The following is a 22491-nucleotide window of genomic DNA, read 5'->3' as shown; positions in this document are numbered from 1 at the left end:
TATTCTTTATTCAATGCCTGAGTGAGTATTAAGAAATACTTAATGAAGTGAATTTGAATAATTCTAACAGGGATATTGGTTTCAAGTAACTTAGAGAAAGTGGTGAATAGACAATTCTAAGGTGGGGAGTATGCTGTTTTCCCTAAGTGTATTTGTGTAAAAAGCTGTGATGTCTCTTGGGATTTTGAATATCTATCAAGAACAGTAAAAATCCTATATTCTGTCATGAAAGATGATGAACATTGTCCCATAGGACCCTTTAATTGGCAAAGTTTATCTTTTCCCTAAAGGTCTAAAAGAGCAAGTGAGACTAAATTTTCACAAAGCTTACCAGGAGAATTTTGGTTAGTAGCTGAGTTTACTCCACTGTTATCTCTGACAGTATTCAGTTTAGACACCATAATGACGTTTGCCTCTTAGTCAGTACACCATGAATTTAACCATATCAGTAAAATGAATTCCTCGCAGATTCAAAGTAACATAAAAAAAGGGAGTCCTTTTCCCCGTTGTGATATGAAGCAGTGTGTCTTGATTCTGACCTGGCTGTGTTCTACAGTGAAGCCCGGTCTGCTGGTGCTGAGAGCCCGTTTCTCTGAGATCACTCCACGAGCTATCCGGATGGCCTGTGAGAACCTGACAGAGCCCGACCAGAGAGTGAGCAATGCTGTAGATGTGAGGCAGGAGCTGGACCTGCGAATTGGTGAGGACCACACAGAAAAGGCCCCATGGCAAGTTGGGGGCTGAATTGTGGGGTTTATGGTGTATGTCTGCAGCTGACTTTGCCCTTGCTGTCCATCATGTTCTCCCTCCCTTCCTGCCTGTCTATTCTCCAGGTGCTGCCTTTACAAGGTTCCAGACCCTAAGGCTTCAGAAGATTTTCCCTGAGGTGCTGGCAGAGCAGTTGATCAGTTATGGCAGCTGCCAGTTCCCAACACTGGGGTTTGTGGTGGAGAGATTCAAAGCCATTCAGGCTTTTGTACCAGAAACCTTCCATAGAATTAAAGGTAAGCAAAGGGTTGTTTATGGCATGGAGCCAGTAGGCCCAGGAATAACAGAGGGACCATGGAGGAGGGGTCATAGCATTAGTTAAATTTATGACTTCTAGTCTTATTTACAGCATTCTCTTTGTTATCCAGTGCTGCTATAACAGAAATACCACAAATGATGGTTTTAATGGACAAAAATTCATTTTCTTGCAGTTGAGAAGGCTAGAAGTCCAAATTCAGGGCACTAGCTCTAGAACAAGGTTTTCTCTCCTTGTCAGTTCTGGAAAAAGGTCTCTCTCTTCAGCTTCTGTTCCTCAGTTTCTTGGTGATCTTCACGTGGTATGGCATCTGCCTTCCCCCATCTGAATTTCCTTCTCTGTGCTTATACTGCTCGTTTTGTATCTCAAAAGATGATTGACTTAAGACACACTTCACACTGATAACAAAGGAAACCGTATTCCCAGATGGGTATATATTCACGAGTCTACAGGTTAGGATTTACAACACATATTTTTTGGAGGACACAGTTCAGTCTGTAACAGTCATGGAATTGGAAGGCCCAGAAATAACAGGGACCATGGAGCAGCCATAGCACGAGTTAGATGTGTGATGTCTAGTCTTGCTCCTTGTACTATTCGGAATCCACTTGAGATTTCCTTAGCTGTCAAGAAACTTCTGTGCTTCGTATTCCTTTGACTTTCACTTTAATATTATTTTTATTGATCATAACATCATGTAGCTTCTCCGAGTCACAGTTTTCTTGCTTGTTTTTCCCAATACAGTAACTCATGAGCACAAAGAAGGCATTGTAGAATTCAACTGGAAAAGGCATCGTCTCTTTAACCACACAGCTTGTCTTGTCCTCTATCAGCTTTGTATGGAGGTAAGAAATACTTTTGAAATCTTCATGAACTAGGAAAAAGCCTTCTACATATGTCCCAACTCTCCCTGTCTGTTGGCAGAGATGATCCTGTCCCCTTTTCCCACTTAACTGTAGCTTTTTCTATGTCCTGTAAGTTTGCATCTAAGAGCATCAGTGTTTGCCAACCAGTAAAAGTAGAACCCAGTGAAAATGGCACCAAAAAATGGAAGGGAAAGATCTGTTCCCATCTGCATGTACTGTAGAACTTAAATAAAAATCAGTGATGTTGAGAACTGTTTCACTATAGTCTCTTCCTGGAGCCAAACACACCAGAGATTCACCAGGATCTGTGTCCCAGACTCCGAGAGCGGGAAGGATCTAGGACAGCATCTGGTCTAGACCTCTGTTCCATTGGTCAGATGAGGACATCCAAAGGGATGACAGGCACATGTCACATTTCTACTGAGCATTTTCTGTGTGCCAAACACTGTCTTAGGTACTTGGGACATAGCATTGAACAGGGCAGATGAAATTGCTTCCTTTGTGTAGGGGAAACAGGACAGTCAGCAAGCCCATGTGAACAAGTTCATTTCCTACAGTGATAAGTATAAACCTGGGTAAAGGAAAGAGAACAGCCTTGAGGGTAGAGAGGGCAATGGAAAGACATCTCTGAAAGGGCAACATTTGAGAGAAGGACTGAATGATTAGAAGGGGAAGGGATGAGGCAAGAGTGCTCTACATCAAAGGAACACCTCAGGGTCACTGGCTAGTCAGGGGCAGAGTCAGGGCCCAACCTTCACATTCCCTAACCTTCAGGCTGTCCTTTTTATGATGCCACCTTTGTCAGTCAGAACGGAAGTAACTAGTTCAACCCAGGGACTGCACATTGGTGCCAAAGTCAAGTCCAGAGACCTTTGGTTTGATTAATCATGTGGCTGTAGCTCAGTGGCTGATATAGTACTGGTTTGGTAAAGGGGACTGGTGGTTATTGAGCATCTCGGTGCACCAAGTCCCACTTTATGTGGTGCATTACTTTATTTAATCCTCATATGCCTGAGCATGGTAGCAGTATCTCCATTTTACAGGTGAGGAAACTGGAGAAAGTTCAGTAGCCTGATCACAGACACTAGAGCTAGTGATGGAAAAGTGCAGATGTAAACCTAGTATATCCACATTCTAGCCCATGCTCTTGCTATGGACCACATTGTTTCCAGGAGGCCCCTGTTTACCCATTACTTCACATACCACTGGAGCCTCTGTGACACTGCTCATTTGTCTAAAACAAAAAAGTACCTGCCCTCTTTGACTCCACCAGGAGGTGGTGTAAGAAGTCCCAGCAGGGGTCCCCAGTCTATTGCAGGGGAGAATTGCGAATTTTGATATACACAGATCCTCATTAGTAAATAACTTCAGTTCAGTTCTTTGTCCATTTTCAGTCTCTCAAAAATTGGTTTTAAGATTGGAGTTTTCTAACTTGTGTTGTGTATTTTCTCCTCTTTTACTTTATACTATCCTGAATTTTAAAAAGTAGTAACACCAATGCATGGGAACCATACTTCAGAAATGCAGACTCCTTGTTTCCTAGGCTCCTGAGGAGGAAAATATGGCTTGTGGACTTGCTCTCTAAACACTTGGTTTGTGCAGGAAGGTGGTCACAACACCCACCTGCGTCAAACAAGGGCACACCCCTCAGCACCAACTGAGGTGCTGGCCAGTGTCACCTGTAATGCTGAGCAGGGCTGTCACAGGAAATCTGTGGGTGCTGTGCCAGCAGGTCAATGTGGTCTTCTCTATTCCTGGCTTTCTAGAATCCTTTGGCGACTGTGATAGAGGTCCGCTCCAAGCCGAAGAGCAAGTGGAGGCCTCAAGCTCTGGACACTGTGGTATGTTCTGGGTAGATCCACTGAGTAATGTGCACTTCCTGATGTTGGGATGGGTTACACTACCCAGACTTGGGGCCTACCCTTCACAGGCCACAAGAAACCTCTTGGGAAAAACAGAAATCCCAAAACCTGGATCTGCTTAGCCTTATAATGCTGCTTTTTAAAAAAAAAAAAAAAAAATGCAGTGTAACTGCATTTTGTGAGGTTTGGAAAACAAAAAGAGGAAGACAAACCACGTATAATCTCATCATTTTCATATAATTATTGATACACTTGTTATGTCTTCCTATTTTTTTAATAATTATTTTGTTGTTGAGAATACACGGCAAAACATACCAGTTCAACAGTTTTTACATGTACAATTCATTTTTTTAGTTGTACAACCCTGTTCAACCTCTTAGTTGTTCCTCCTTCATAAGCATAAACTCACTGCCCACTATAGTTCCTTTCTGACTTTTTGAGTTGCTGTTGTCAGTTTGATCCCATGTAGATAGCTCTTAAAAGAGTATAAATGCTCAAGACAAACATTTTTTACCAGTTCTGCTAAACTATTGTTTTTAAGAAGACTTCAAGGGATAGTTTTAGATCAAAGATTATCTCAGGGCAATAGTTCTGGGTGTTCATCAAGCCTCCATGGCTCTAGAAATCTGGATTCCATTTGAATTTGAAATTTGGTTCTGCATTTGTCACCTTTTGATCAGAATTCTTCTATAGAATCTTTAATCAGAATGTTCAGTAATAGTATTTTCCTATTTTTTTAATATGCATGTTTTTGACAGCATTATAGTCAGAGTAGCTTCTTGTTTTTCACCCAAGAATTTCTTCCATCTTGCTACATAATCTGTGTAAACATAATTTTAAATATATGCTATTGGGCCTACTATAGAACAAGATTCTTTGAAACGTCTTAATCCCAATAAAGAGAACCCCTGTGGAACACAAGTCTGGGTAAATCGCATCAGGGATATCCCTTCCCGGGTCCCATTTTGCAGGAAAATTCTAGTTATCATTGCGTTCAGGATCAACTCTGTAGGTGAACCGTACATGGAGGAGGTAGGGTCATGTTTGTGTGTGATAAAGGACTAAGGGGAAAGTTTTGGGGTGATTTTATAGAGTAGGCTTATGTGTTTTATTCCTTACTGGTTAAAAATGCATTGCCATACAGTGAACAGTGTTGTTGAAGTATCATCAAGGGAAAATAACAACTGATTATCTCCCAGGTCACCTCAAAGAATGATATTCATCATCCAGGGGATTCAGTGGGTCTTGGAGTACTAGTTCCCAAAGTGAGGTTCTCAAACTACCCATGTTAAGAGTCGATATTATAGCCTTCTTGTTAAAATGCAGGCTCCTGGCTCCTCTCCCACCCTTCCTCTATCAGAATCCCTGGTACTCAAGGGCTGTGAGTTGGCTTGTTTCCCAGGGTTCACTTCTCTATGCACCTCAGAGTCTGAGACCCCTGGGCTGGGGTCTAGTTCTGCCAGAAAGACTTAGAAATCTGCCTTGCACACATTGGGACCGTTCCTTTCTCAGCAACAGGCTCATATTCACTGAGTGCTCAGACTGCTGCTCAGAGCCAGGGCTGCCAGTTTGTCTACAGTTAGAAGTTGCCAGTATGCACTGCATCTCTCCCTAGTGCAAATACGTGGAAAACCAGACCATACTTCGGAGCCACTTCCCCAAGTCTGTTTATCCCAAATCTGATTCTCTCTGGACCCATCACCTTGAGAAGTCGTCCTATAGTCATTAGTTGATTGGTAAGCTGGAATCAGAACTAGGGACATTGGATAAAGTTGAAGACAGATTGGTGCATCTGCCTGTCCATCCATCTCATGGCTACATCTTTTTCCCATGGGACCAGAATCTCAAAGCTGATGAGTTCAGGCCACCTGTCAGCAGTCTACCTCGGGGAGGTCACAAAGGGTCAGATTCTAAGACCATAGCATCCCTCACCTGTGCTGGGCCAGGAAGACAAAGCAGCATCTACCCCTAGCCACTCCTAGTCCTGCTTCTGTACCAGAGCCAGATACTGCTACAGACACATTGGTTTTTTGTTTTTTAGCTATTTTAATGCATTGATTTCAATATCAGCTGTTCTCCTTGAATCGATTTTGCATATGTGTATCAATTTCATCATCTCCCTCCCTCTTTTCCAAGTTGGCAAGAGTGTGTCACGCAGATCTCAAGTATTCCCCTTTCCTGAGGCATGCCCCAGCTCCTAGAGAGTAGAGAGAGACTAGGATTAATGAAGAGAGTGACTGGTTTTGATTAAGTAGAAATGATCTGTTAACACTAGTTTAGTTCTATTTACTTGTTCATTTAACATTTGTTAAGCACTTAGGCCCTGGGAATCTAAGGGTAGACCAGACCAACACAGTCTTTATCCTCACAAAGCATATAGATGAGTGGGGCATCCCCACATTAATAGCCGTGCAGCACCATCTGCCCTCTGCTGAGTCATGGTCGGGCCAGTGGTATATTTAGGAGAACACAGAACCACAATGGGCTGGGGATTCTTCTGTGAGGGGGCCTTTCCAGGATGCACCTGTGAGGAGACTAGAGAGCAGTGTGTAGAAAGACCCAAAATCAGGGAGGCACAGTGGTGCCAAGGCAGGGTTCTTACAGATGGTTGTAGCATGTCTGTGAGGAAGCTACAAAGGCAAGAAGGGGCAGATTGTGGATGGCTACTGCACTAAGGGAATTGTATCACAAACTGTGAGGCTCACAGCATAGGAGACTTACACTTGAATCCTAGATATACCTGTGATCCTAGAATGCACATCATAAGTGCCTTGTAAAAAAAACAGCTCATGCCCTGAGGATATGCTGCAAAATCAGTCCCACCTGTGCAGAACCACCTGTGCTGCAAGATACAGCCTCCTTGACATGAACAATGGGCCAGCATTCTTATAGCAACCTCATCATATCCTTTCCATATGCTTTTATCACATGGTTTCCTGACACAGGTGTGAGTCTCAGACCTTGGCTGAGCTACTACCTCAGGCTCTGTGCCAGATTGTGTGCTAGTTACAGTGGGACTGGCTACAGTCACACATTGGTGTAGATATGCCCACCGTGCTTGTCCCCTTGCGTAGTGACCCCTGTGGGGGCCCCAGTGAGGTGACGACAGACCCTTATGGACAGAATGGATCTAGAGAAGCCCTTGGGGTTGCTCTGACCCATGGGCCTCTGAAGAATGGGGCCCAGCTGGTGGATCAGCCTGGGAGCTGATGAGAAATTTAAATTTCTAGTCCCTAATCCTGGAGGTTCTAATGCACTGATCCACTGTAGGCCTGGGACTCTGGATTTTAAGGAGCCTGCCAGGTGCTTCTGAGTACAGCCAGGTTTGAAAACTCTTGCTATTACCTGTTTTCCCCATAAACCAAAAACAAACAAACAAATTCGTTGCCATCGAGTCAATTCCAACTCATAGCAACCCCCATTGGATTTCCAAGGTTGTATTGCTTTACGGACTCAGACTGCCTCCGCTTTCTTGCCTGGAGCAGCTAGTGGACCACTGGCCTTTATGGTCAGCAGCCAAATTCTTTAACCACTATACCACCAGAGCACCTTTGTTTAATTCCACAGATGAAGAAACACAGGCCCAGAGAAATGTAATGAGATGCCTAAGGCGCCCCCAGGTAGATAATATTAGACCCTCTGGAGGATTGCTGCAGTACCCGATTGCTGCCTCTGTAATTAGTTGGCACTTCTGTGTTTGTAATTCTGAGTCATATTCAAGTGTAAGGGATCATGTTCAACAAACATGTAAGTTGTGTGAGATGGCTGGGCCCAGGGCCGGGATTGCTTGTGGGGCAGGCGCAAAAGGCAGAGGACATGTCTCAAGGCAGATCTTGCTTCTTCCCCTAATTATCCCTTGTCACTATTACTTTTAATTGTTACTGAGGACAGCAGCTCTCTCCCTGCTCCCAATATGACAGCAGCAGCTGGAGTGGTAGGAGTGAAACGTGTTCTGGAAGATGAGTATGTGTTACTTGGTCCCCTGTGACACCACTCACCCTAACATGCCTGCTGACTCACTTAACAGGAACTTGAGAAGCTGGCTTCACGCAAGTTGAGAATAAATGCAAAAGAAACCATGAGGATTGCCGAAAGGCTCTACACTCAAGGGTAAATACTCTAGATTTGGGAGTAGATTTTGGTGCACCTTTATCAGGATGAAATATTTTAGAAATAAAACTTACAAAGGAGGAACAGTCTAGATATCTGTCACCTTATCCTTGAAATGGAATAATTGTGATATTTTTTTGACATGGAAAAGATTTCAAAATCAATTATTGCTAAAGTAAGAACCCGCAGAGTAAATTCAAATCCTGCTATTGACCCCTCACAACCTCTCAAGGGCTAGGCAGGGGGCAGGTAGCAGCACCTCTTGGTGTTGTTTGCCTGTGGCCATATGCCACATGCAACCAGGGATTCCAGAGAGAGGTTGTCTGAATTGAGATGTGCTGTCAGTGTAGAATACACACTGGATTTCAAAGGTTTGATGTGACAAAAGGATGTAACTTACCTCATTAGTAGTTTCTTATGTTGATTACACACTTGTAGAATAGGTGTCTTTTTACTCTTCTAAAGTGGCTGCCGTTCTTAGTTACTGCCAAGTCGGTTCTGGCTCATGACCCCAGGTGTGTCACAGTAGAGCGGCTCTATAGTCTTCAAGGCTATGACCTTTTGGAAGCAGATCACCAGGCCTTTATTTCTCAAGGCACCTCTGGATGGGTTAGAACCACCAACCTTTTGGCCAGTAGTTCAGCATTTATTTAACTGTTTACACCACTCAAGGACTCCAGTTATGACAACTAGAAAATTTTAAATTAGATAACAGGGTCCACATTATATTTCTGTTGGATAGCATTGTCCTAGGAGCTCTGGTGGCATAGGACCTAAGGCATTTGACTGCTAACCAGAAGACTGGCGGTTCAAACCCACCAGCCACTCCTCAGAAAGAAGAGTGGGCAACCTCCTTCCGTAGTGATACTACCTCGGAAACCCAAGGAGAGGTTGCTATGAGTGAGATCCAACTCGACAGCAGTGAGTTACAGTTAGCATTGTCCTTTTCCTTAAGTAAAGTTGCAGATTCACATTCTGTGCTGCTGTCAGAGCCAGTAAGACCTCCTCCATTGGAGCAAAACGGTCTGCCGCTGCCCAGCCCCACTGCTACTGCTACAACAGAGTCTTCACCCTGGGCCACTGGACCTCCACCAAGCTGCAGCAGAGTCTGCTGCCTACCACCTCACTAGAACCAGAGTTCAGGGTGGCTGTGTCACATAGGCACTTGCAGGAGTCACCAGAGCTGAACTGTTTACAGACCAACTAAAGGACCTTGACATTTCTTTTTCTTTCTTTTTGCCTTTGTTTAGGTACATCAGCTATCCTCGAACTGAAACAAACATTTTCCCCAGAGACCTGAACCTGGTGGTACTGGTGGAACAGCAGATCCGGGATCCACACTGGGGGGCTTTTGCCCAGAGAATTCTAGAGCAGGGCGGCCCCACTCCCCGCAATGGGAATAAGTCGGACCAAGCCCACCCTCCCATTCACCCCACCAAATACACCAGCAGCTTGCAGGTTAGTTTCTAAGTATACTTCTATCACCACCACCTGCCAGGCCCAGTGAGAGGTACTAAGGGGTCAAAAGCAGGATTTGAATTTACTCTCTGAACTTCTGTTTCAGAAAATAAGTGATTTTTAAATACCTCTTCTATACAAGAAAAAGGAACTGTGGTAGCATAGTGCCTAAGGCACTTGACTGCTAACCAGAAGGCTGGCGATTCAAATCCACCAGCCACTCCTCGGAAGGAAGGTTGGGCAATCTACTTCCATAGTGATATTGCCTCGGAAACCCAAGGAGGGGTCGCTATGAGTCAGGTCTGACTCGACAGCACATAACAACAACATACCAGAAAAGAGAAGTCAGTGTCCCAATTTTATCTCACAGTCTTCTGCCTGGTTTTCATGAAAGACCCTCCATTAGGGGCTGTACATTCTATCCAGCCTCACTTGCTGATTCTGTCAGATGCCCTCTGGTTTCTTCACTAACCCTCCACACACAGAGTGGACACCACACCTTTTACACCTTTTCTATGCATTTGTAAAGCCCCCACACCCACTGCCACACCTATGCCCTCATTTACCACACCTACTGCCATGCCCACGCCCACCACCATACCCACACCTACACCCACGCCCACCACCATACCCACACCTACACCCACGCCCACCACCATACCCACACCTACACCCACGCCCACCACCATACCCACACCTACACCCATGTCCACCACCACACTTGCCATGCTCATCAGTACCCACCACCACACCCTCACTCATGCTGATACCCATACCTACTGCCACGCCCACACCCACCCAAAGCTGGATTGCCTTGTTAGTGATAAGAATCCTGTCCATCCTTCAAAGATGGGATCAGTGTCCATCTCTGCCCTGAAACTTTAATCCACACTCTTGTCATATTCTGTACACTGCAAAATCTTCACGTTTCATTACTCCTGATTGTTTCACAGGTTTCAGTTATCATTTTCTCAGCTGGAGAGTGGGCTCCTTGAAAGCAGGGGCTTTTTAACTTGTTTTACTACTGCAGGCTGATTACATACCCAAAAAACTCACTGTCATCGAGTGGATTCTAATTCATGGCAATCTATGGGACAGGGTACAACTGCCCCACAGGTTTCCAAGGCTATAAAAATCTTTATGGAAACAGACTGCTTCATCTTTCTCCCACAGAACAGCTGGTGGGTTCAAACCACCAACCTTTTGGTTAGCAGCCCAATGTTTTAACCACAGTGCCACCAGAACTCCGCTAATTACAAAGCTAAGTAAATTTAGCTTTGTTTTTCCTTTTAACAGCATGTGTTATTCTTTCTGATTATAAAAGTAATACATGTTAGTTTTAGGGAATTTGGAAAATACAGAAAATCATAAAGAAGAAAAAATATGCCTGTAATCCCACTGCCTAATAAGAATCACCTTTTTTCTATGCACGTACATAAAATTCTTATAAGAAAATTGGGATCTTAAATAACTTTGTAAACTCCTTTTTTGCATTTTATATCATTTTTGTTTTTTCCATTAAAATCATGAACATTTCCACATATGCTGGATTTTTCTTTAAAAGTATAGTTTTTAATGATTGCATAATTTATTCTGCTAACCTGATTTTTTCAAATGTTGGTTGTTTGCAACCTTATATACTAGAGGTAACAGCTTTTTTGTGTCAGTCTCATTCCCTCCTTGGAATAAATTATTTGAAGGAAAATGGTTGGATATGAGTTATGAACATCTTCAAGGCTTTGATAGGTTGAACACCCCTAAATCTTTAACTTGACTAATCAAAAATCCTCCTAAGAAAGTACTGCTTGGTTGTGTTCATCACATGATTATGTTCATAAAGTTGGCCTAAAGTTGCCAGGGGCAGTGGTTTATATGTTAGGGAATCTCTTGCTAACTCTTATTTTCTCATCTTGTTTTCTGTTTAGATTAATGTCACAAGTATCACTTCTGGGTTTGGAAGGGAAAATGAGTCTTTTGCTTATCTTAATCCTGATTAGAACTGTGAAGTTTTTCAGCCTCAACTCATAGGCGTCCAGAGGATGTGTCTGGTCCCTCCATGTTAGTGCAGAAACCTTGAGGAATGGTGTGCCCTGCCCTGTTCAGAACTTTTGGCTGAAAGGGGTGTGACTTAACGTTTAAACCACTGATGATACCAATACTCATGAGAGTTAGTATTCTTGAGGGAGTTTCAGACTTTTCTTTCCTTCACAGGGAGATGAGCAACGACTATATGAGTTCATTGTTCGCCATTTCCTCGCATGCTGCTCCCAGGATGCTCAGGGGCAGGAGACCACCGTGGAGATCGACATCGCCCAGGAGCGGTTCCTGGCTCATGGCCTCATGGTTTTGGCCCGGAACTATCTGGATGTATACCCATATGATCACTGGAGCAACAAGGTGAAGAATCATAGTTTCAGGCAGAGGTCAGGTGCTATATCTCAGAATGTCTGGCCCTGTGAGCCTCATGGAGTTGGGGAAGATACTTGTGTTCTCAGCCCTGCTGCCGTCTGATGGAGCAGGACCCTGTTGTTTGAAATGCAGCTTGTCTTTTCCTAAGTATGATGATAGCATGATCTGACTGAACCTTGTGCCACTCTTTGTAGACCATTCCTGTCTATGAGAGAGGCTCCCACTTCCAGCCCAGCACTGTGGAGATGGTGGACGGGGAGACAAGCCCACCCCAGCTGCTCACCGAAGCTGACCTCATTGCCCTCATGGAAAAGCATGGCATTGGTCAGTAACTTGAGGTTATGTGAAGTATCATTTCTCTACCTTACTTAATCTGCACAACTCCTCTGTAGTGTAGGTGTTATATTCTTATCCCCATTTATACTTGAAGTAAGGGTTGGAGAGATTAAGAACTTACCTATATTCACAAAGTTTGTGAGTTGTGAAAGCCTGGGTCTGAATAACTCCACAGTCCCTAATTTCCACCAGAGTTTGAAGGCCTTTGGGGCAGACTACAGAGCTTGTTGATCTATGGTCAGCAGAGAACACTGTAAGATTTCTAAGTAAAGGAGCAACATAAAAACTATGCTTTTTTAAAGTGTATATAATAGGTTTATCGAGACATAATTCACATACCATACAATTTACCTATCTAAAATATACTTTAGTGTCTTTTTTTAGTGTATTCACAGATTTGTGCAGCCATCACCATAATCAGTTTTAGAACATTTTCATCATCCCAAAAAGAAACCCTGTACCCTTTAAACGGTCACCCTCTGTTTCTCTCCTAAATCCCCCCTAGTCTCTGGCAGTCAGTCATCTGTTTTCTGTCTAAGGATTTGCCTGTTGTGGACATTTCATATAAACAGAATTATATAATACATGGCCTTTTGTGACTGACTTCTTTCATTCAGCATGTTTTCACGGTTCATCTGTGCAGTAGCATGTTTCCAAACTTCATTCTTATGGTTGAATAATATTCCATTGTGTAGATAGACTGCATTTTATTTACCCATTCATTAGTTGATGGACATATGAGTTGTTTCCACTTTTTGGTTATTATGAATAGTGCTGCTGGGAACGTTCATATTCAAGTTTTTGATTGAATACCTGTTTTCAGTTCTTTGGTATATACCTAGGAATGAGATTACTGGGTCATATGTCAACTCTGTGTTTACGTTTTTGAGGAACTGCCTAACTCTTCCAAAGTCACTGCAACATTTTACAATCAATCCACCAGCAATGGGGAAAGGTTTCAGTCTCTTCACATCCTTGTCAACACTTGTTACTATCTTTTTTACTGTAGCCGTTTTAGTGAGTATGAAGTCATATCTCATTGTGGTCTTGATTGCATTTCCCTGATGGCAGAGTTCATTTCAAAAGATACTTTGACCACAACATAGAGAATGGGTTAGAGGAAGAGGAGACTGGGAACGTTATACAATAACATGTGTGAGTTGATGTGGGCTCTGACCCTGGCTCTGTGACACATAGGATGGAGGAGGAAGATTTGAGGAAGATATTTCGAGGATGGGCTGTTGGCTATTGTGAGTAATTGGATGAGTGCATAGACGTGAAGTAGACCCACAACTGGCATTGTGACTTCTGGGTAGGTTCTTATGAACGGAGTCTGGAAAAGAAACCAGGCACCGAAAAGATCCTATCATGATTGAGGTGCTACAGTCTGCTCAGCAGTGTCTGTATTACCTCAGAGTAACTGGGCAGTGACTTTCAGGTACTGATGCCACCCATGCGGAGCACATTGAGACGATCAAAGCCCGGATGTACGTGGGGCTTACAGCAGACAAGCGGTTTCTCCCAGGGCACCTAGGAATGGGGCTTGTGGAAGGTAAGGAGGAGGAAGTGTCCACGGCGGGTGTGGGGGGGATACAGTGCCCTGCTAGTCCTCACAGAAGTGCTCTCCTTACAGGCTATGATTCCATGGGCTATGAGATGTCTAAGCCGGACCTCCGGGCTGAGCTGGAGGCTGATCTGAAGCTGATCTGTGAAGGCAAGAAAGACAAGTTCGTGGTTCTAAGGCAGCAAGTCCAGAAATACAAGCAGGTTTTCATTGAAGCAGTGGCTAAAGCTAAGAAGTGAGTGCCAGAACCTGGTCTGCCCCAGGGGTCATTGGACTCAGAGGCCTTGATGATAACTGTTCCCTAATAAGAAGTGGTAGTTTGAAGAGAATCTTTCAGCAGGAAAAAAGTGGTTTCATTCCTTATAACCTGTGGTGTTTGGGGTGTTGAGTCACTACCAGATGAGCTCATCTTCACCAGCAACTTGTTACCTGTGCCTGGGGCATTTCCATACCAGCGTCTACCCTTTGAGCCTCCCTCCTCTGTCTTTTGTTTTTTCCTTTCCATAGAGCTTTGTCAGAATAGGAATAATAATCAGAAAGACCCAGCCCACTTACTCCAGGCAGTTTACTTTAGAAATACCATTCTCTTGATGCCTGCCTTGAATTAGTGGGCAGCACGTAGTGTCAGATGAATAAACCCAGATGCTGGTATGTAACTGCTTAGTCTCTGAAAGACTTGAGGTGCTCATTTAGCAGGTAGTTTATATTGCTTTTGTTAGCAAAACATGTTTTTTCCCCTCTGTCAGCTTTGAAAAGAAGTGCATGAGCTGGTTTACACTCAAACTGTACAGATACTTCCGTATGGACACTTTGCAGTTGTATTTGTTTAGTGTATAGCAATGACAACACAGAAGCAGGAGAGGGGGGTATTTCTTTATTTGCCAGTAGCTGGGTTCCTTCCAGTACTGTCCAGGAGCTGGGAGTCCATGAGCCACTTGGTGAGCTCAGCCCTCCTGTCATCCTGTTCTGGGCCTGTGGCCACACTGGCTGGCTGGGTCCTAAAGTCACATGCATATTGTATCCATGTATGGATGTTGCAAATGGCCTTTGCTGTGAGCAGCCTACTGTGCGTTTTTTTTTTTTTTTTGTCTTTTTCTGCAGGTTGGACGAGGCTTTGTCCCAGTATTTTGGGGAAGGAGCTGAGGTGTCCCAGCAAGGAGAGATCTACCCTGCCATGCCAGAGCCCATCAGGAAGTGTCCTCAGTGCAACAAGGACATGGTCCTCAAGACCAGGAAAAGTGGCGGGTCAGTGTTCAGTATTTGCCCCTCTGCTCGCCTGACCCCTGTTATGTTGATTGAATTACTCTCTGACAGGCCCCAATCATTTTGTTTTTATGTCACTATTTAAAGACAGCCCTACTGTCACCAGCCCCTACACTGGTCTTTGGAGAGATAAGTGGAACAGGCTGGGCCCTGACCTTCAAGGCATGAAGTTTTGTGATAATTTAGAGGAAGGGAAACTGGATGATAGCAAAGTTTCTGTCCCCTGTACACAGGATGTCCTTTACCCAGTGTGTGGCAAATGGAGAAGCATAAGTTTTTGGAACTAGACAGGACTGGAACAAATACTTTTCTGCCGCATATAAGCTTTGTGACATATAAGCATATAAGCTTTGTAACTACTCTAAGCCCCTATTTCTTCTTCAATAAAGTAAGGCTATGGTTACCACCTCATAAGGCTGTGAAAGGGTGAGAAATAAATGAAGGGGTCAGGAGTCTAGCACAGTGCCTTATACAGTATAGACATCCAACAAATACTAGTTTTCTAGTTTTGGCTCTGAAATTTCAAATCATTTGACATTTTCAGTGTAGGAGTTAACCCCAAGGATCAGATTGTTCAGGGTGACGTCATTAGCAACTGGCCACTGGGGAAAGTTCATGGGGAAAGAAGTGTTGAAGAGCAGCAGCAGTATTTGTCAAGTGCTGTTCATGGCTGGCACATGCAGGGTGCTTCTAGTCCATAACCTCATGAAAGCCTAACAGCCACCCTGCAAGGCAGAATATGTACCCAGTGTTTTAAGGTCCTGAAGTGGCTTGCTTAGGGTCAGGGAGCCTTTGTTGTTGTTGTTGTTGTTAGGGGCCGTTGAGTCGGCTCCGACTCATAGTGGCAATATCTACAACACAATGAATCACTGCCCGGTCCTGCACCAGCCTCCTAATCCCTGCTACACCTGAGCCCATTGTTAAAGCCACTATGTCAATCCATCTCATTGAGGGCCTTCTCCTTTTTTGTTGACCCTGTACTTTACCAAGTGTGATAGCCTTCTCCAGGGAATGGTCCCTTCTGACACAGCCAAAGTAGGTGAGATGAAGTCTGGCCATTCCCGCCTCCAAGGAGCATTCTGGCTGCAGCTCCTCCAGGACAGATTTGTTCGTTCTTCTGGCAGTCCACAGTACATTCAGCATTCTTCATCAACACCACAACTCAAAAGCATCAATTCTTCTTCAGTCTATCTTATTCATTGTCCAGCTCTCATATGCATATGAGGCAATTGAAAATACCATGGCTTGGGTTAGGCGCACCTTAGTCTTCAAAGAGACATCTTTGCTCTTCAGCACTTTAAAGAGGTCTTTTGCAGCAGATTTGCCTAGTACAGTACGCTGTTTGATTTCTTGACTGCTGCTTCTACTTACAGTGATTGTGGAACCAGTATAAAATCTTCAACAATGTCAATCTGTTCTCCACTTTTCATGAGCCTTGTTGTTGTTGTTATGTGCCGTTGAGTCGGCCCCGACTCATAGCGACCCCTCCTTGGGTTTCCGAGGCAGTATCACTACGGAAGTAGGATTGCCCAACCTTCCTTCCGAGGAGTGGCTGGTGGGTTTGAACTGCCAGCCTTCTGGTTAGCAGTCAAGTGCTTTTAGCCACTATGCTACCAGAGCTCCTATCATGAGCCTTAGTGACCAATAAATGCAGAATTTGACCCATCTTCACTGCCTTTTTCCCTTGACCCAGTCCATCTCAGGTGCCACAGCATGACACTGCCTCCTTGCTGCTGGCAGGTGAAATAAAAACAAAATGAAAGCCATGAATGAAAAGCATGATTTTCCCAGTGTTTTACTAAGGTCTTAAGGCCTGGCCTCAGTATAGGGAAGACCACCCCAGCTCACAGAAACTAAAGTCTTGGTCAAGGGCCAGACCTGGAAGCAGATAGAAAGGCTTGGTGTTGTCCACAAAAGTCATATAAGCCAGAGCCCCTATAGGATTGACTCAAATACCTAACGCATATATTTAAGCATTTAATAAATGCTATTGCTTTTTTTTTTCTTTGTCACCAGTAGATAAAAGGATTAGTAATTAATGGTGTATAAGGGAGAAAGAATATTTGCTTTTGTTTAGCTCTGAATTCTCCAGGCATCTGACAACAACAACAAATAAATGTTAGTTTGAGTCACCCAAGGAGGCCTGGAGTTTATCTTGTGGTGTTTACCACTCAAGGATGTATCTGATAAGTTCTATTTTGCAGTTTGTGAATCTTCTATGTAAATAGTTAGGAGGTATCATGCATTGAATTGTGCCCCTCAGAAATATATGTCATCTTGGCTGGGTCATGATTCTCAGTGGTTTGGCCGTTATGTAATGATGCTGTTTGGCACTTACGTAATGATGTAATCATCCCCCATGATGTGATCTGATGTGATCAGCCAATCAGTGGTTAGAGGATTAAGGTGAGATGTAGCACCCTTAATCAAGTTACAGCCCTGATCCAATATAAGGGGAATTTCCTTGGGGTGTGGCCTGTACCTTTTGTTCTACAAAAGATAGAAGCAAGCAGAGAGAGAAGGACCTCAGTACCACCAAAAAAGAAGAGCCAGGAGCAGAGCACATCTTTTGGGCCCAGGATCCATGTGCTGGGAACCTCCTAAACCCAGGGGAAGATTGATGCCAAGGCACATGGAGATCTCCAGGGAACATAGGCTCACAGATCCTGAAAGGAGACAACAGAGAGAGAGAGCTTTTCCCTCAAGCTAGTGTCCTGAATTCAGACTTCTAGGCTCCTAAATTGTGATAAGATAAATTTCTATTTGTTAAAACCATCCACTTATGATATTTCTGTTATAGGCAGCACTAGATAGCTAAGACAAAATTTGGTAATGACAGTGGGGTGCTACTCTTACAAATACCTAAAATGTGGAAGCAGTTTTACAATTAGGTAATGAGTAGAGGCTGGAAAAGTTTTAAGGTACCTCATAAAAAAACACCTCCTAAACTAGACTGTTGGTGAAATTACAGATATAAAAGGCAGTTCTAGTAAGAGTTCAGAGAAGGTGAAGAGAGCTATAACACTAGAAATGGCAAAGAACAGCAAGAAGTAGTGGCATGTTAGATAGATAGAGGTAAATATTGATTTGGGTGAAGAGAAGGGCAATGTACCAAATGTGAGAGATCAATATGATGGCATTGAGGAAGAGAAAGACAGAGAGAGGTACATGGGAGGTATAGACAACAAAGATGAACCCTTTTGCACATTCAGTACTGCACTGTCAGTGAAGGCAAACATGGATATACAGGTGGATAGATGGATGGACAGGCTGAACTAGTAGGTATGTCTATGAAGCGGAGAGTGTACCCAAGAACAAGTATAGGGTTGGCAGACAGTGTTCCTGTAAGTTTATGTGTATGATCTGAATTCCCAGGTGTATAGTAGAGCTGGCAAGAGGCAAGGTGGTAGTCACTGCTTGGTCACAGCCAGTTACCCAGAGGGATCGAGTAGTTGAACCTGTGGGCTTGGGACCATAGTCACAGGGGACATCAAGTTCAATTGGCATAACATACTACACAAAACATTGTTCCACCTCCTACTTTGGCTAGTAGCGACTAGGATCTTAAAAGCTAGCAAGCTGCCTTCTGGATGCAATGATGGGTCTACTTCTTGTCCAAAGCAAAGCAGAGTGAAGAAAACCAAAAATTCATGGAAACAATTAGTCCTAGTGACGGGTACACCATCCAATCTGCAGCCTATACTACTATGAGACCAGAAGAACTAGATGGTGCCCAGCAAGCAATGTCAGCCACTTGGAAGGGGATCTATGTAGGAGATCCTGGATAGAAAGGGAGAACAATGTAGACAAAACTCAAAATCATTTGGAGAATAAAGAAAAGAGGGGAGAGTGACCAAGTTTGCTGGTCTGATAGAGCCTGGTGGAACCACTGAGACTATGGCCCATAGTTGCCCTTCAGGTCTGTGATTGAACCCACACCGGTGGCTTTCAGCCAAGCAAAAGACAGGCATATGAGTTGAACATTTACCTGAGGTAGATACACTCCTTAGAGAGAACAATCATGGGAGAAAGAAGGGCTGCTTATGCACAGGGAGACAGCTCAGGGGGCAGGAGGGCATGGAGGGATGGACACAGGGAAGAGATAATTATCGGGAGGAAGAGGTAGGGGAGCTGTTGCATTGTAGTAAATTGTGGTCGATGTCATGAGACAAAGGGTATATGAACTGCTGTATGGAAAGTGAATTTGCTCTGTAAATTTTCACCCAAACCACAATTTAAAAAGAAGAAGCAGTGGCAAAGAAAGGACCACAGCACAACCAGTAGCCTAGCGCAAGACAAGCCAATCCATGGAGTTAGAGAACTGAGCGCCTTCAGGCTGAGGCTTACTAGCATGGTGCGGTATGTCAGGGCACTTAGCAGTAGAACTAAAAGTTTGTAACACTAGCCTGAGCAGGCCAGAGGCCAGTTTGGCCTTGTAAGAGACCCAGGAACCAGGAAGCAGAAGCTGAAGAGACAAGGAGAATGGGAAGCAGGGCTGCCTTAGGGTAGGGCCACACCTCTGGGGTATCAAAGTGAAGGACCATGGCATCCCAGGTCTCTAAGAGTGGGCCCATAGTATCCTAGGTTTCAAAGACTCAGATCTTCACTAACTCAGTTCTGAAGTATGGGGCTACCAGTCACAAGTGTCAGAGGGAGTTGGAGCTAGATCCTGTGCCTAAAGCTGAGGGAGTGGGACTGCTGTGCCCAAGGGATAGAAAAGGCCTGCAAGGGCCTACAGGGTGGGGTCAGCATTCAGTTGAGCTAGGAAAATGGGGCTGCCCAAAGCTGAAGGAAAGAGTTGCCATCCCAGTGGCCCTGGAAGGCAGAGCTGAAGCCCAGGGCCAAAAGGCCTCCACCCAGAATACAGAGAGCATGGCCAACACCCAGAGTCCAGAGGGCAAGACCGCTGCCTAGATGATCTCAGAGAACAGAAAATTATGAAACCTTGACAGTTAATGTAAATTGTTCTGTGGAGTTTTTACTTGCTTCGTGCCCATTATTCCTCCTTTCCCTCCAATTTCTCCCATTTGTAATGGAAATGTCTTCCTTATGCCTGTTCTACCATTGTACATTGGAAGCAGATAACTTGTAATCTAGATTCACAGATGAAAAAAAAAAAATTGCCCAGGATAGAATTTGGAGTTCATTTAAGACTTTTGGGATGATATGATGAGGTCAGGGAGCTCTGGTGGTGTGGTGCCTAAGGCATTTGACTGCTAACCAGAAGGCTGGTGGTTCATACCCACCAGCCACTCCTCGGAAGGAAGGTTAGGCAGTCTATTTCCATAGAGATACCACCTCAGAAACCCAGGGAGGGGTCGCTATGAGTCGGATATGACTCGATGGCAGTGAGTTTGGTTTTTGGTTTATGATGAGGTGAAAGTGTTTTGCTTGTGGCCAGGACATAAATTTTGGAGGACTGAAGAGTAGAAGGGAGCTCTGGTAACCTAGTGTCTAAGGCATTTGACTACTAACCAGAAGCCTGGTGGTTAAAACCCACCAACAACTCCTTGGAAGAAAGGTTGAGCAATCTACTTCTATAATGAAACCACCTCAGAAATCCAAGAAGAGGTCACTTATGAGTTGGATCTGACTCAACGGCAATGAGTTTGGTTTAAAGGGAAGAATGTCATAGATGGAATTGTGTTCCCCAAATCTACTTGTCAGCTTGGCTGGATTGTGATTCTCAGGGGTTTGGCAGTTATATGATGATGTAATCATTCTGCATGGTATGATCTAATGTGATCAGCCAGTCAGTAGTTAAGAGTAATCCTAACCACCCTTAATCTGATCATAGCCCTGATCCTGATGTAAGAGGAGTTTCCCTGGAGTGTAGCCTTCATCATCTTTAATTTTGTAAGAGGTGAAAGAGAAGCAAGCAGAGAGAGGGACCTCAGTACCATTAAGAAAGAAGAGCCGGGAGCAAAGCATGTCCTTTGGGCCCAGGGTCCCTGTGCTGGGAACCTCCTGCACCCAGGGGAAGATTGATGCCAAGACATGTGGAGATCTCTAAGGAACATCAGACTCAACAGATGCTAAAGAGAGATGTGTTAGACTGGGTTCTCTAGAGAAACAAAAAACAGTAAAGCTTATGTATGTGTATATATAGAGAGAAATTTATCTTAGGAAAATGGCTCACACACTTATAGAAGCTGGCAAGTCCAAAGTTCCTGGATCAAACGTCAAGCTGGAGGCTTTTCCAGGCTCTTGTAGCCACAGGGCCTGAAGAGCTCAAGGCTGGCAGGCAGTACACCGGCTGTTGACTCCAACGAATGATGAATCCAAGATCACCAGGCCGAATGGTGGACTGTTCACTCATGGACAGTTGTAGGCAGCACAACAGAATCCTGATCCACTGAAGAATGTCTCTCTTCCCAAGATGTCCTTGGATATACTGGAAACAGGCCACACCCCTAGGGAAACTCCCTTTCAACAGAATGGCCACTCAGAACATAGTCATCTGATCCCATCATGGGAACATTCACACCACAACAGCTCAAACCACACAGAATTGTGGTCCAGCCAAGTTGACACACAGTTCCAACTATCACAGGAGACAAAGATCTTCCTCCTAAACTGTGAGCTGACACATACAGAAAGCCTTCTACTAGAGCCTAGTGCCCTGAATTCACACTTCTAGACTTCTAAGCCATGAGAGAACATATGTTTGTTAAAGCTGTCCACTTGTGGCATTTCTGTTACAGCAGCACTATATGAGGGCATGGATATTTTTGTGTTCATTTTGTGTGTGTGTGTTTTGTTTCTGCTGGTCTAGTCATACCCAGGAACACTCAGAGGAAAGTATAAATCATGTGTATGTTAACTAGTCAAACCATAGTTTTGTAACTAGAAGGCTTTAAGAAAGTTGGCTGAGAAAGGCATATGGTGTAGGTGTTAGGAATAAAGTCTCTTTTATCAGTAGATGGTTTCTAGGACCAACTGCTCCTCTCAATATGTGTACTTCCTACTCAGGTTACCAGACCCTTCCAAGCCAGGCTCTACTCAGAAGTGCCTTGAGGGCACTGATAGTAGTCCCTGCTCCCCTTGCCTTCTCCCTAGTATTGTGATGAGGAAGAAATGAGAGAAGGTGTGACAGCAGACGGCACATGGCCTAAAAGCGACAGCCTACGAAAGCATTACTTCTTGGCTGACTTCTTGCTTTTAAAGAAGGTAGGGTCAAAACAGGTGTATGGTGTTTCAGGGGTGTGGGAAGTAAGTGCAGCCTAGTTTTCAAAAAGCCAGGAACCCGGACAGAAAATCAGTCAGCCCCAGGGTTACAGGTGAGGAGAGACAACTCAGGGACGCCCAAAGTAGCAGGCGGGAAGACCAGGAGAAAGGGGATAAAAGCCAGGAACCCGGACAGAGGAGCAGTCAGCCCCAGGGACAACTCAGGGATGCCCAAAGCAGCAGGCCAGAAGAGCAGGAGAAAGGGGATTAAAAGCCAGGAAGCCAGACAGAGGTACAGTCAGCCACAGGGACCCAGGTGGGGGTGATACAAGAGGTCTCCAACAGTAAGACAAACTTGTCTGTTGGTTTGTCCTACTGTGGTCACGTGTAGACGTGAGTTTTGAGGCTGAGCCTCTGGTGTTTAAAACCCAG

General features: G+C 44.4%; 1 protein-coding gene across 1 annotated transcript in view; it reads left to right on the top strand.

The window, feature by feature from the left end:
• TOP3A (DNA topoisomerase III alpha) overlaps positions 1-22491 on the top strand; it is a 92757-nt gene that overhangs the window by 47904 nt on the left and 22362 nt on the right. The window contains exons 6-16 of the mRNA XM_007941461.1: positions 557-700; positions 834-1004; positions 1769-1869; positions 3657-3731; positions 7780-7862; positions 9113-9320; positions 11532-11717; positions 11924-12053; positions 13504-13617; positions 13699-13864; positions 14731-14874. Coding sequence (XP_007939652.1) covers positions 557-700; positions 834-1004; positions 1769-1869; positions 3657-3731; positions 7780-7862; positions 9113-9320; positions 11532-11717; positions 11924-12053; positions 13504-13617; positions 13699-13864; positions 14731-14874 — 1522 coding nt within the window. The remainder of the gene's footprint in view (positions 1-556; positions 701-833; positions 1005-1768; positions 1870-3656; positions 3732-7779; positions 7863-9112; positions 9321-11531; positions 11718-11923; positions 12054-13503; positions 13618-13698; positions 13865-14730; positions 14875-22491) is intronic.

Source organism: Orycteropus afer, unplaced genomic scaffold (genome assembly GCF_000298275.1).
Source record: "Orycteropus afer afer isolate SDZICR_OR568_19922 unplaced genomic scaffold, OryAfe1.0 scaffold00080, whole genome shotgun sequence".
Lineage (NCBI taxonomy): Eukaryota > Metazoa > Chordata > Mammalia > Tubulidentata > Orycteropodidae > Orycteropus > Orycteropus afer.
Note: the sequence above shows the minus strand (reverse complement) of the source record. Positions and strands in the feature narration are given on the sequence as shown.